Here is a 15,651-nt window from a genome sequence, read left to right as displayed (position 1 = left end):
TTCTAAGAGATAGGACAGTACATTCTCAGAAAACAGGTTTACAATTCTTTTGAGGTCTGAAAATCAGGGTGAAGAAAACAAGAACAAATATTACGTACATACAAAAAAAATCACATAGCTATAGTAGGGGTTCAGTCCTGCAATCACATTTTTCTGACACTGTCAGGCAATGGTTCTCAGGTCAGGCTTTGATCTCCACTTTGAAGTCAAATGGTAAATTTTCAGTGTTTGGTCCCAAGTGTGGGCACAGAGTAGGAGGTACTGGTTGCTTTATACCAGGTACTGGTTCCTCTGCCGCTAATCTCCTCACTGTGCCTCGTTCTCGCTTGTCCCGCCATCGACCCCCAGCCCACATCATCCCCCGGGGCCTGGAATACCCTCCCTCTGCCCATCCGCCAAGCTAGCTCTCTTCCTCCCTTCAAGGCCCTACAGAGAGCTCACCTCCTCCAGGAGGCCTTCCCAGACTGAGCCCCTTGCTTCCTCTCCCCCTCGTCCCCTTCTCCATCCCCCTCATCTTAACTCCTTCCCTTCCCCACAGCACCTGTATATATGTATATATGTTTGTACATATTTATTACTCTATTTATTTCACTTGTACATATCTATTCTATTTTATTTTGTTAGTATGTTTGGTTTTGTTCTCTGTCTCCCCCTTTTAGACTGTGAGCCCACCGTTGGGTAGGGACTGTCTCTATATGTTGCCAACTTGTACTTCCCAAGCACTTAGTACCGTGCTCTGCACACAGTAAGTGCTCAGTAAATACGATTGATTGATTGATTGATTATGGAACTTTGCTGGAATGCCCCTGAGGCCTAGGGCAGCACGGCAGTACACACACCATCAGTGATGGCTGTTGAAATGGGCCCTTCCTGTTCTAATGACACAGTGTTCCAACCATAGGTATCATAGGGGCAGTAATGGTCTCTGCTCCCACAGTCTTTTGAGCTGGACTCCCCATCTGGCTCATTCTGGTTCCCCGACAAGACCTTGCAGCTTTCAATCTGGGCTAAATAGAGGCAAAATGGTGGCTTTCTAGCATTTTTTGCACTTCAAACCTTAGCCCTTCCTAGTCCTCATTTTCCCCTAAAAGCACCATCAGCTTTGCAGAGTGTGGGAAGAGAGAGTTGCGGGGAGGGCAGAAAAGGGGAGGGGGGGGAGGAGAGTGGTAACCGCTGTTCTTACCTCTTCCTCCTCCAGAAGAATGAGACGAACCACAACGATATGAACAGCATTGCCAATGCTTGGGTTATGGAACAACCCTGTGACCTGCAGCACAGCCAAAGAAAACACAGTAAATCATTCTCAAACCGAGTAAAAGGGAAACTCCTTCAGGATCAAACATCCTCCTTGACGAATGGGGGCCTATGTCACTGAGTCAGATTACCATGAGAAGGAACTCCAAGGGAGCAGCAAAAAGACACGTTTTCCCATTTCAAGTTTGAATCCAGCCTGGTGAGGGGCTGCCGAGCTGGGACAGCTAACAGATTCTCCCTCATGAGTGGCTCCAGTTGTGGGAGAATGGAGAGTACCTGCACCACCCATTGTTCCTCTCTGGATTTAACTAGTCTGAGGGATCATCACAACTCTAGGAAGATGATCTCAAAGCCTAATTCAGACCTTGGAAAGGAAATGAATTAAAGGGAAGCCCAGCAGACCCCATTCTATCACAGGGAAGTTAATATGCAAAAGATCTGCACAGGTGGCTTCAAGGCTTCCTAGCAACTCTCCCCAGATTGGAAATCAATCCTGTTAACCTTCTCCCCCTCTAGACTGTAAACTCCCTGTAGGCAGGAAATGTGTCTACCAACTCTTATATTGTACTCTCCCAAGTGCTTAATACAGTGCTGTGCACACAGTAAGTGCTCAATACCATTGATCATGACCATGACCTGCTATTCGTGAGGAATAGCGTGTTTTAGTGGAAAGAGCCCGGGCTTGGGAGTCAGAGGTCATGGGTTCTAATCCAGACTCCACCACTTATCAGCTGTGTGACCTTGGGCAAGTCATTTAACTTCTCTGTGCCTCAGTTATCTCATCTGTAACATGGGGATTAAGACTGTGAGCCCCATGTGGGACAACCTGATGACCTCCATCACCTCACCTCCTCCTACCTCACATCTCTTCTCTCCTTCTACAACCCAGCCCGCACCCTCCACTCCTCTGCCACTGACCTCCTCACCAGGCCTCGTTCTTGCCTGTCCCACCGTCGACCCCCCGCCCACGTCCTTCCCCCGGCCTGGAATGCCCTCCTTCCACACATCGGCCAAGTCAGCTTTCTTCTTCCCTTCAAAGCCCTACTGAGAGCTCACCTCCTCCAGGACGCCTTCCCAGACTGAGCCCCCTTTTTCCTCTCCTCCTCCCCATCCCCCCACCCTACCTCCTTCTCCTCCCCACAGCACTTGTATATATTTGTACAGATTTATTACTCTATTTTACTTGTACATATTTACTATTCTATTTATTTTGTTAATGATGTGCATATAGCTTTAATTCTATTTGTTCTGATGATTTTGACACCTGTCTGCATGTTTTGTTTTGTTGTCTGTCTCCCCCTTCTAGACTGTGAGCCCGTTGTTGCGTAGGGATCGACTCTATATGTTGCCATTCCCAAGGGCTTAGTACAGTGCTCTGCACCCAGTAAGCCCTCAATAAATATGATTGAATGACTGAATGAATAACCTTGTATCTATCCCAGCACATAGAACAGTGCCTCACACATAGTAAGCGCTTAACAAATGCCATCGTTATTATTATTACTCCCCAAGTTCCTCTCTGACTCTTCCCTAGCTTATCTTCTAATTTTACCTCACTCTCAACTCTCCCACCTCTGACCCCACATTCACATTTTCCCAAGTCTAGAACAAGCCTGCTCCCAGATCCTCCAAAACACAACTCTCCCTGTCTTCAAAGCTCTCCTGGTATCACCCCAACAAGCAAGGCCTCCCAGAGTGATTTGTTACACCCCAGTCATGTCCAAACAACACCCCAACTAAGCCCTTATGCATTTTGTCCCTAACTGCAGTTTTCCTGTACACATACACATTTTTATTAGAACATCCAGGATTTCAGCTATTTAACTCTACTTTATTCATACTATTTCATGACATCATGTTGTATCTTTGCTCCCTCTAAAATCAAACATGTCTATAACATTTTCCATTTTACTCATCTACATTTACAAGACCCTAACTGGAATGAACACCATATCAGTCCTTCTCTTAAGTGGAATTCATTTTTCCATATGACTCAGAATCCTAGATTTTAAATAGCTTCCTTAGAGTTATGTTTCTTGTTTAGAAATAACATAATAACATTCTAACACATGAAATTCTGTCTTAGAACTGAGGGCACAAATCAGATTTGAGCTATCTTTCTTTTTTAGGGCGCATGTTAGCAACTTGACTTTCATCCAATGGACTAAAATTTCCCTCTAATTCCTGTCAGGTTAAAAATGGGGTAAAAATTTGTTTCCTGGTCAGCAGTGGCAGGGATCAGGTCTACCCACTCTACTGTTCTGTCTCTTCCAAGTCCTTAATCATTCATTCATTCATTCAATCATATGTATTAAGCACTTACTGAGTGCAGAACACTGTACTAAGCACTTGGAAAGTACAATTCAGCAACAGAGACAATCCCTACCCAACAAGGGGCTCACAGAGTGCTCTGCTCATAGTAAGCATTCAATTATTAGCACTGATTGACTGATAACGTTAGGGAATAAAGTCTGTCAACCTTTGGAAATATACTGAATTTAAAACACTAACTCACCTCTTCCATTAAGTTATTTACCATCAGTGACTTCTCTCAGGGCAATGGTTTCTCTATCACTTAGCAAATACTTTGAACTTAGAAGCAGTGTGATCTAGTGGAAATAGCTTGGTCTGGGAGTCAGAGGATCTGGGTTCTAATTTTGACTGTCATATGTCTGCTGTGTGAGCTTGCTCAACTTACTTGGCTTCTCTGTTCCTGCTACCTAATCTGGAAATTGGGGATTAAATGCTACCCTTCTACTTAGAGTGTAAGCCCCATGTGAGACAGGGACTGTGTCCAAACTGATTTAACCTATATCTACCGCAACAGTTAGAACAGTGTTAGGCACCCAGTAAGCACTTAACAGGTACCATATTTACTAACAAAAAAGGCTTTGTACCTTTCTGTCATTTTTATTTTTTTTCATGCATATGTTTTGCTGTCATTTGTGTTATACACAAAGAAGAAGCATTCTATTTGGCTTTATTTTCCAAGTAATTAAATGGAAATACCATTTTGTTTTGAACATAATCAAGTTTGAGGATAAGTGGGTGACCGGAGATGACCCAAAATAATTTTCTTATCTTCATTATTTCAAAAATGAAGGCTTCATTCTTACAGTTCAAGAGGTATACTGCTGAGGGCTTGGTGTTAATGTTATTCGTTTTGAGCACATCAACCATCTGTTGATTTTCCATAGCTAATGGTTCCAAGAACTGTTCACAAACCACATGTAAGGAATTAATGAACAAAACAAACCGTTGTTTCCAGTGTTAAAGTATTGAATCCCTTCATTTATTTTAGGGAACTAACAGCTCCCAGAACACTCTGCCTTGAGACATAAGCTTGTTGTGGGAAGGAAATGTGTCTATTGTTACAGTGTACTCTCCCAAGCGCTTAGTACAGTAAGCACTCAATAAATACAATTGAATAAATGAACATTCTGCACACTCAACTCATTTAACATCAAACTTCTCACTCTGCACACTCAACTCATTTAACACTAACCTACACTCTCTGTACCTTGATCCTGTCACAGCTCCATCCCCTCACCTATGACCTCCCTCAGGCCTAGAATTCCCTCCTACTTTTCAAGTCCACCACTCTTCCCACCTTTAAAATCTCCTAAAATCCCATCACTTCCAAAAGGCCTTCCCTAAGACCTCATTTCTCCTAAACGCCTTCCCCACTACAGCATCGATTTATGCAGTCGGCTGTGGACCGCTTAAGCACTTTGGTACTTACCTCAGCTCCACAGCACTTATGTTCATATCCTTATACTCCACTGCTTGCCCTGTTTTTCCCTGTAGACTGTACTCCTCAAGGCCAGGGATCACATCTTCTAACGCTATTGCACTGTACTTTTCCAAGTGCTTAGTACAGAGCTCTCCACACATTGAGCAGTCAAATACCATTGATCTTTTTGATGATGATGATGACAATGGCATTTGTTAAGCGCTTACTATGCACAAAGCACTGTTCTAAACACTGGGGAGATACAAGGTAATCAGGTTGTCCCACATGGGGCTCACAGTCTTAATCCCCATTTTCCACTGAGGCCCAGAGAAGTGAAGCGACTTGCCCAAAGTCACGCAGCTGACAAGTGGCGGAGCTGGGATTACAATCCATGACCTCTGACTCCCAAGCCTGGGCTCTTTCCACTGAGCCATGCTGCTCCTCTAGCCACACTGCTTCTCTTTCTTTGTGGGCATCTGTGCTCACCCATTAAACTATAAACTCTTTGAGGAATCATTATCTGTGCTCTGCTTCCATTCCCATAGCTCCTAGAATAGGGCTGCTATACAGAGTGAGGACTCAGTAATAACAACATTTATTAAATACAGATTTATTTTCCACGTACCTTCCCGCTCTATGCCAGATGAGAAGCAGTAAGGCTAGTGGAAAGAGCACAGAAGACATGGGCTCTAATGCCGACTCTGCAACTTGGCTGCTGTGTAAGCTTGGGAAAGTCACTTAACTTCTCTGTGCCTGAGGTATCTCATCTGACTCCCAGCCCGAGCTCTTTCCCCTAGGCCAAACTGCTTCCCTTTGAATGAGGCTAAGACCCTCCCTCCTTAGACCAGTAAAAATACAGTTTCCCTGGCCCACAGACTCCTCTTCTGAGGACCCCACCTACCATATTCATGATTGTGAGGATGTAAGATTCCACATTTTCACTGCCATGGTATTCAATCATCTTCGTATCTGCAACGACTAGGGTTTCCACCCACCGCTCTTTGCTGATAGAACGCCGAGAGAGCCTTCTGCTGGACAAGTGCTTTTTCTCCCACCCTTCCTGCTGGATTTCTTGTTCCTGGGAAGTGCTGAAACTATCTAAGGATTGAACAGAAAACAGGAAGTTAATTCTACGTTATAAGTATCCTATTTGCTAAGCGTTTACTGTGTGTCAACTACTGTTCTAAGTGCTGGAGACGATACAAGTTAATTAGATTAACATTATAATATTATAATATATATTACATTATCTGTATATGATATATAGATAGACCAGTGCTTGGCATATAGTAAGCGCTTAACAAATGCCATTATTGCAATTACATATGTGCCTCAGGAGAAAAGGAAGAAAATATCAATTTAAACGCAAGTGTCTACCTTGAACATGAACTAAAACACCTTCTTGCCACGGGTAATTTGATATAAATTCAGGAGCAGTAATGAACCATTAGGAGAGTCCAGACAGTCAATGAGGTGAAGTAGCTTTCTGAAATTTCACTACATTACACTCTTTTCTGCTGAATGAAAACATCTCGGGGCAGTCAATCACATTTACTGAGTGCTTACCATGTGCAGAGCATTTTAATAAGCACTTGTGAGACTAGACACTTTCTCTACCCACTTAAAGTGTAGAGGGGGAGACAGACATTAACATAAGTAATGGATATGTACATACATGCTTTGGACCTGAGGGAGGAGTGAATAAAGTGCGCAAATCCAAGTGCAAAGGTACACAGAAGGGAGTGGGAGAAGAGGAAATGAGGGTATAGTCGAGGAAGGAGTCTTGGAGGAGATGAGTCTTCAATAATGTTTTGAAAGTGGGGAGAGTGATCAGCTGACAAATATGAAAAGCAAGGACATTCCAGGCCAGAGGGAGGAGAGAGGTGAGGGATCAGCCATGAGAAACATGAGATTGAGGTACAGCGAGTAGGTTGACATTAGAAGATTGAATGTGGAGGCTGAGTTGTAGTAGCAGCGTGGCTCAGTGGAAAGAGCACTGGCTTTGGAGTCAGAGGTTATGGGTTCAAATCCCGGCTCTGCCAATTGCCAGCTGTGTGACTTTGGGCAAGTCATTTCACTTCTCTGTGCTTCAGTTACCTCATCTGTAAAATGGGGATTAAGACTGTGAGCCCCCATGGGATAACCTGATCACCTTGTAACCTCCCCAGTGCTTACAACAGTGCTTTGCACATAGTAAGCATTTAATAAATGCTATCATTATTATTATTAGTAGTAGTAGTAGTAGTAGTAGTAGTAAATCAGGTGGGAGGGGATGAGGTGGTTGAGTACTTTAAAGTTTTGGGTAAAGTTTCTGTTTGATGGGGGGGACGCGACTATTTTTATGCTGAAGTAGGTATTGATTCATTGCATGATGGCACAATGTGGACACTGTGCTGGAGTTCCTTCTGCTACGAATTGTCCTGCCCTTAAAATTAGTGCATGCCCTCATGATGGGCGGCACCACTAACCTCGTATTTGCTTATTGAGCTCCGTGACCTGGCTCCTTTCTTTTTCAGGGTGTCACCAAATCCAGCTGGGTCTTCTTCCACAACAACTTCTGAATCTGCCTCTCTCTCTCCATCCTATCTGCCACCACTCTGGTCCAGGTCCTTGCAGCGTCCTGTCAACTCCTGCATCCATTCCCTTTCAGACTTCCCTGCCTCCTCTCTCTCCCCCCTCCAGTGCCCTCTCTTCATTCTGCTGTCTGGATCATTTTTCTAAAACATTTTCTGCATAGAATAATAATAATGGCATTTATTAAGTGCTTACTATGTGCAAAGCACTGTTCTAAGCGCTGGGGAGGTTACAAGGTGATCAGGTTGTCCCTCGGGGGGCTCACAGTCATTTTACAGATGCAGTAACTGAGGCACAGAGAATTAAGTGACTTGCCCAAAGTCACACAGCTGACAATTGGTGGAGCAGGGATTTGAACCCATGACCTCTGAGTCCAAAGCCCGTGCTTTTTCCACTGAGCCATGCTGCTTCTCTAAGTTGGGCACAGTCCCTGTCCTACATGGGGTACTTATTCTGTACAGGACACTTGACTAAGAGCATAGGGGAGCATAATAAGAGTTAGCACACAGGACACCTGGCCTTAAGGAGTGTGCAAGCAGCACAAGGTCAGCTCCCTCTGCACTGCCCATTACCCAGTGAAATGCTCAGTAAATACACTCGATGATGGTAATCCCAATTTGCTCCTCTGCAGAAAAGGATGAAAGGTTCAGTTAATCAATGGTGTTTGTTTTTTTAGTGGTATTTGTTAAGCACTTACTATATGCCAGACTCTTCCAAGAGCTGGGGTAGATACAAGATAATAATAATGATACTTGTTAAGTGCTTACTATGTGCCAAGCACTGTTCTAAGTACTGGGGGGGATATCAAGGTCATCAAGTTGTCCCACGTGAGGATCAAAGCCTTCATCCCCATTTTCCAGATGAGGGAACTGAGGCACAGAGAGTGAAATGACTTGCCCAAGGTCACACACACGGTGGAGCCGAGATTGGAACCCACGACCTCTGACTCCCAAGTCTGGGCTCTTTCCACCGAGCCACGCTGCTTCTCTAAGTTGGACATAGTCCTTGTCCTACATGGGGCTCACCGCCTTAATCCCCGTTTTACAGATAACTGTGCCCAAAGTCACACCGCAAACAAGTGGCGGAGTGCTTCCTATGTGCAGAGCACTGTACTAAGCGCTTGGGATAGTACAACAGAAGTAGCTGACACGTTCCCTGCCCACAGTGAATTTACCATCTAGAGACGAGTTTACAGTCCCTAAAAGAGGCAGCTTCTTATAGCTTCTTCTTGGAGGAAGCCTTCTGTAGAGACATGAGAGAGTGACAGACCGATTCTCCTTCTCTACTGGTGCCAGAGAGCTTGACCCCAGATTAGGTTCCCATTAGCTCTCTTCACTACCTTCCCACAGACTCTCCCCCTGGAACACCTGAAGAGTTGTATTCCTGAGCTGTATCGGCCCCAGCAACATGGACCACCTCCACCGTGGAAAATGAATTCTCTCCATCTGCTTCCAGCAAGGCCATTTTGTTTTTATTTTTTGTTTGTTTGTTTTATGGCATTGGTTAAGCACTTACCATGTGCCAAACACTGTTCTAAGTGCTGGAGTGGATACAACTTTATCAGGTTGGACACAGTTCATGTCCCACGTTGGGCTCGCAGTCTTAAACCCCATTTTGTAGATGAGGGATGGAGAATTGAAGTGACTTGCCTAGGGTGACACAGCAGACAAGTGGAGGAGGTGGGATTAGAACCGAAGTTCTTCTGATGCCCAGGTCTTTGATCTATCCTCTAGGCCATGTTGCTTCTCTGTCAAAGTTGCTTTCATCACTATACCTGGGGGTGCACTATGATTTCCCTCTCTTGCTACCCCACAGCAACCATAGGAACTTGAACTGGAGAGATATATTGATGCCAGTTAGATCCTGTACACTTTAGTGAAAAGACCATGGACTTGGGAGTCAGAGGACCTGGGTTCTAATCCTAGCTTTGCCACTTGTCTGCAAGTCACTTCACTTCTCTGTGCCTCAGTTACCTCATTTGCAAAATGAGGGGGGAGAGGGTTAAGATTGTGAGCCCTACATGGGACAGGCACTGGGTCTAACCTGATTGCCTTGTATTAACCCCAGAGCTTAGTACAGTGTAAAGCACATAGTAAGCACTTGAATACCATTTTATTTAGCCTACCACTGCTGCTCAGACATTAACCTGTACCCAAGCAAATGCCTTTTTCAAAGGGCAGGAATGGAAAAGATTTCAGAAAGGATTCCCATTGAGTCTTTAATACACTATATGTTCTTCTTCCACTGAATTCACTTCTCTATTTGTGTCTCCATATTCCCATGGCCCAAGGGGCTTAATTCTGCCCCTTTAGCAAAAGTTTTCTGTAAACCATGACTTGTGAGAGAATGGCAGGAAGCCAACTGAGGGACATGAAGGTGTTTTTTTTTAAGGCATCTGTTAAGTGTCTATTATGTTCCAGGCACTGTTTAATAATAATAATAATAATAATAATAATAGCATTTATTAAGTGCTTACCATGTGCAAAGCACTGTTCTAAGCGCCGGGGAGGTTACAAGGTGATCAAGTTGTCCCACAAGGGGCTCACAGTCTTAATCCCCATTTTACAGATTAGGTAACTGAGGTACAGAGAACTTAAGTGACTTGCCCAAAGTCACACAGCTGACAAGTGGCGGAGCTGTGATTTGAACCCATGACCTCTGACTCCAAAGCCCGTGTTCTTTCCACTGAGCCACGCTTGTGTAGATACAAGGTTGGACACAGTTCATGTCCCCCACGGGCTCACACTCCTAATACCCATTTTAGAGATGAGGTAACAGGCAAGGAGAAGTAAAATGACTTACCCAAGTTCACCACAGCAGACAAGTGGTGGAGCCATGATTAGAAACCAGTTCATTCTGACTCCCGGGCTCATGTTCTATCCACTAGGCCATGCTGCTTCTTGGCTAGGAAAGATGTTGTGCTTTCCTTTTTGGCTGATGAGCTTTTGGGATGACTATTCATTTCCACATTTCTCTGCGCATCCAACACTCTCCCCATCTTCAAATGCCTGCAGCATTAAGTAGTGGGTAGAGCACCGTTCTGGGACTCAGCAGATCATGGGTTCTATTCCCAGCTCAGCCACTTATCTGCTGTGTGACCTTGGCAAGTCACTTCACTTCTCTGTGCTCAGTTCCCTTATCTGTAAAATGGGGATTGAGAATGTGAGCCCCATGTGACACAGGGACTGTGTCCAATCTGATTATCTTGTATCCACCCCAGTGCTTAGTATAGTACTTGACAACACAGTAAGCACTTAAATACCATAACTATTATTGCTGAAATCCTATCTCCTCCAAAGGCCTTCCCAAAGACTTCATTTTCCCTATTCACTGTTCCTTCTGCATTGTCTATTCACTTGGATCTTTCCCCTTAAGCAAGTGATAGACACCCCACCCCCGGGCCCACAACATTTATGTATATAGCCTTATACTCTCTAATTTTCCCTTTTGCAATCTATTTTCATATTTGTGTCCTCCCCTTAGACTGCAAGGTCTTCGTGGGCATAAGATCCTGACTTCCAACTCTATTGTATTGTACTTTTCCAAGTGCTTAGTTCACTGATATGCACACTTTGAATGCACTATAAATACCACTGATTGATTGCTGATTCTTACCATCAGCAGATATGTATGTGACTGTTAATCTCCCAGAATTAAATTTAACATTACCTTTACAGTGCAACAGCCATAGCACTGCTAATGAGGCCAAAATCACATGAACAGAAAATAAATTCACTCAGAGCTCCAATGTTCTGTATTCTGTTCATTCACTCATTCATTCAGTCATATTTATTAAGCACTTGCTGTGTGCAAAACACTGTACTAAGCACTTGGGAGAATACAGTACAGCAATACACAGGCACATTCCCTGCCCACAATGAGTTTATATTCTGGGGTGATATACAGATATTAATAATATTTAAAAAAAAATTACAGATGCATATGTAAGTGCTGTGGGGCTGATGGGGGGAAGAACAGAGGGAGCAATTCAGGGTAACAGGAGTGGGAGAAGAGGAAGGGGGGCTTACAGAAAACCCTGATCTATGTAATGGCTGTCTGTGCAAGCTTGTGCAGATAAAAATTTCCAGGAAATAAAGCAATAATTAAAGGACTACCCAAGGGATTTTTTTTATTCTCGGGAATGAGTTTAAAAGTCAAATCTAATCTGAGCTCTTTTGCTTTGGAAAGAAAAGAGATTATATTAACCTTGTAACTCCAGGATGAACAGAGCAATATGGTGTATAAGAGAAAATCCTTAGGGAAATATGGAAATAGATTCTTAGATGGAGAGGAAGTCCATTAACACATTAAGGTCACACAGCAGATGTGATGTTGTGAGAAGCAGTGTGGTCTAGTGGAAGGATTCCTGGCCTAGGAACCAAGAGACCTGAGCTCTATCCTGGTTACACCACTTACATGCAGTGTGACCTTGAGCAAGGCATTTAACTAATCTGTGCCTCAGTTTCTCCATTTATCAAATGGGGATTCAATACCTGTTATCTTCCCCCTGCTTAGACTCCAACCTGATTATCTTGTACTTTCCCCCACGCTGCACAGAAGCACTTAATGCCACAGTTATTATTATTATGTTAAGGGGTGATCATATTAAATATCACTGCTTTTGGAAAAGGGCTGAAGCAACACATTTGTTCCTTGAAGGACTCTTTTTTCCTTAGGAAATAGGAATTTTTCAGCCAAAATGGCCTCCATTGACTCAGGGTTTTAATTTCTTGCCTTCAAAGACATCAGGCCATCCCACCCCCACCTCCTTTCCCCAGGCTCAAGTGCCCTTATATTAGTCAGTCAATCATGTTTATTGAGTGCTACTATGTGCAAAACACCACGCTAAAAACTTGGGAGAGTAGGAACATTGGTCTCCTTCTTTCAGAGAACGAGGCTTATATTAGTTGTATTCATAAGGGCAGCAATACATTTCAGAAAGGTAAATGTGGAGATTGAGTGCTCAGTGTTATTCTGCTGTTCATCTCCCGGGATAGCCGATCTTTCTCATGCACATTACTTTGCCTCTCTTTCTGGCCTTTTTCAAGACCACAAATGAGGCATCTTGCGTGGCTCGGTGGAAAGAGCCCAGCCTTGGGAGTCGGGGGTTATGGGTTCTAATCCCAGCTCCACCACTTGTCAGATGTGTGACTTTAGGCAAGTCACTTAACTTCTCTGTGCCTCAGTTCCCTCATCTGTAAAATGGGGACTAAAATTGTGAGCCCCACGTGGGATAACCTGATAACCTTGTATTCTCCCCAGCGCTTAGAACAGTGCTTTGCACATAGTAAGCACTTTACAAATTTCACTCATTCATTCAATCGTATTTATTGAGCGCTTACTGTGTGCAGAGCACTGTACTAAGCGCTTGGGAAGTACAAGTTGGCAACATATAGAGACAGTCCCTACCCAACAGTGGGCTCACAGTCTAGAAGGGGGAGACAGAGAACAAAACAAAACATATTAACAAAATAAAATAAATAGAATAAACATGTACAAATAGAGTAATAAATACGTATAAGCATATATACAGGTGCTGTGGGGAGGGGAAGGAGGTAAGGCGGGGGATGGGGAGGGGAAGGATCATCATCAAAAATATTAAGAGCATGCCCTTAGGGTACAATCAGACTACTATACTACTCAATCGATGGAATTTATTAAGCACTTACTGTGCACAGAGCACTGTACAAAGCATTTGGAAGAGTACAAGAGAGTTGGTAGACATGCTCCCTGCCCACAATGAGTTACAGCACGGGCTTGGGAGTCAGAGGACATGGGTTCTAATCCCGGCTCTGCCAATTGTCTGCTGTGTGACCTTGGGCTAGCCACTTAACTTCTCTGTGCCTCAGTTACCTCATCTGTAAATGGGGATTAAGACTGTGAGCCTCAAGTGGGACAACCAGATTATCTTGTATATACCCCAGTGTTTACAACAGTGCTTGGCACATAGTAAATGCTTAATACCATTATTATTATCATTATTATTATTTAGAGGGGTGAGCCTGCAGTCAAGAGAGAAGGGGGATGCTTTCTGAATCTATATTTCAATGCTCGTTTATATGATTTGGCTGAAAGCAGATGAGGAAACTAATTTGCTGAAAGATTGACTAAGGTGTTAGAGATTTTGGAATGCATTTTGTTGAACATGTGCTACCTCAAACCATCCATCCTTTCTCAGAGAACCTAGGTTCTAATCCCTGCTCTGCCTGACTGGTGACCTTGGCAAGTTATTTAACTTTGCTGTGCCTCAGGTTTTTCAACTGTAAATGGGGATTCAATACCTGCACTCCTTCCTACTTACAATGAGCTCCATGGGACAGGAACTACTTCTGACCTGATTGACTTGTATCTACCCCAGCACTTAGAACAGTGCTTGACAAAGTAAGCACTTAACATACCATTTTTAAAAGGAGTGAGAAACAACCAAGGAGTGTTTCTCATTAAGATTGGATTAATTCTTATCTTACTTCAATTATGTCAGGATTTATCCCGATGATGATGGAACAGCTCTTCTCACAAACTTTTCAAAAGAATGAGTCACCCTAACTGTCACTAAGTGACCTGAGATACTCTTCCTAGAAGATCTAAGGAGAAATAAGAATTAGCCCTGGAGAATCAGGCTTAGGGGGAAAAAGAATTTAAATAAAGCCACATAGATCTCCTAATTACCCAGCGCCGTGCTTTGCAGTGAGGGTGACAGCAGCCAATTCTGTTTATTAATAATAATAATAATTGTGGTATTTTTTTAGCGCTTATTATGTTCCAGGCATTGTACTAAGCGCTGCAGTGTGTACAAGCAAATTGGGTAGAACACAGTCCCTATCCCATGCAGGGCACAAAATCTCAATTCTTATTTTACAGATGAGGTAACTGAATTGCAAATGATTTATTAATCGCATTCCTCAAAGGCTCAGCCCTGCTACTGTCAGTCAACCCCTGATTTAGTCCCCTCACCGGATCCTAATTTTCTTGTCCTCCTTGATGTTGCACTTTAATAGAGTCTGGCTTTAATGTTTCTAAAACTCTAAAGCAAACATGGGGGAATCTCCTGGAAATCATAATGTCACTTCAAGTACATTGATCACCGCAAAATATGTCCAGCAGTAACCAGCACCTCCTGTCCTTTTGCAAGTGTTCAACTGCAGAAACAACAGATGATCAGGGGCCACAGCCCTTTGTATTAGAAAATTTTGAGGAGAAGAAAAGAGTGGGCTGAGAACGGGGGCAGACCTAAAAAGATAGAAAACAGAGACCCAGAGATGTACAAAAACAGGAGAATGAGGACAGGAAGATAAAGGAAAAGATAAAGAGACAGAAACAGACACAGGCAAAGAAACAGAAAGACAGTGTGGGGGAGAAACAAAGGGACACAGAGAAACAGAAAGAACAAAGAGAGACAGGCAGAGAAACAAAGGCATACAGACAAAGAGAGATGGACACTGTGTTCTCCTGGTTCTCCTCCTATGTCTCTGGCTGCTCATTCTCAGTCTCTTTCACAGGCTCTGCCTCCCACCACCTAACTGTGGGTGTTCCTCAAAAGTTAGTTCTGGGTCCCCTTAATAATAATAATGACGGTATTTGTTAAGCACTTACTATGTGCAAAGCACTGTTCTAAGCGCTGAAGAGGTTACAAGGTGATCAGGTTGTCCCATGTGGGGCTCACAGTTTTAATCCCCAGTTTTTACAGATGGGTAACTGAGGCCCAGGGAAGTTAAGTGACTTGCCCAAAGTCACACAGCTGACAGTTGGCAGAGCCGGGATTTGAACCCATGACCTGAGATACTCTTCCTGGAAGATCTAAGGAGAAATAAGAATTAGCCCTGGAGAATTAGGCTTAGGGGGAAAAAGAATTTAAATAATTCCACTGAGCTACACTGCTTTCTTCTCTATCTACACTCACTCCCTTCCAGAACTCATTCATAACCATGGCTTCAACTACCACCTCTACGCAGATGATACACAAAACTCCATCTCCAGCCCTGATCTCTCTCTCTCTTTCTCTGCAGTCTCGCATTTCCTCCTGCCTTCAAGACAACCCTACTTTGATGTCCCATTGACACTTCAAACTTAACATGTCCAAAACAGAACTC

The 15,651-nt window shown here is 43.6% G+C and overlaps 1 protein-coding gene across 2 annotated transcripts in view; it reads right to left on the bottom strand.

Annotated features, from left to right (window-relative positions):
- Positions 1-15,651, bottom strand: part of ADAMTS12 (ADAM metallopeptidase with thrombospondin type 1 motif 12) — a 345,960-nt gene that overhangs the window by 162,101 nt on the left and 168,208 nt on the right. For both annotated transcript variants that reach the window (XM_038743882.1, XM_038743883.1), the window contains exons 4-5: positions 5,889-6,085; positions 1,184-1,267 (exon numbers count right to left, since the gene is read on the bottom strand). In XM_038743882.1, coding sequence (XP_038599810.1) covers positions 1,184-1,267; positions 5,889-6,085 — 281 coding nt within the window. The remainder of the gene's footprint in view (positions 1-1,183; positions 1,268-5,888; positions 6,086-15,651) is intronic.

This window comes from Tachyglossus aculeatus, chromosome 3, assembly GCF_015852505.1.
Source record: "Tachyglossus aculeatus isolate mTacAcu1 chromosome 3, mTacAcu1.pri, whole genome shotgun sequence".
In the NCBI taxonomy this organism is placed as follows: domain Eukaryota; kingdom Metazoa; phylum Chordata; class Mammalia; order Monotremata; family Tachyglossidae; genus Tachyglossus; species Tachyglossus aculeatus.
The sequence above is the reverse complement of the archived record's forward strand: the minus strand, read 5'-3'. Positions and strand labels throughout refer to the sequence as shown.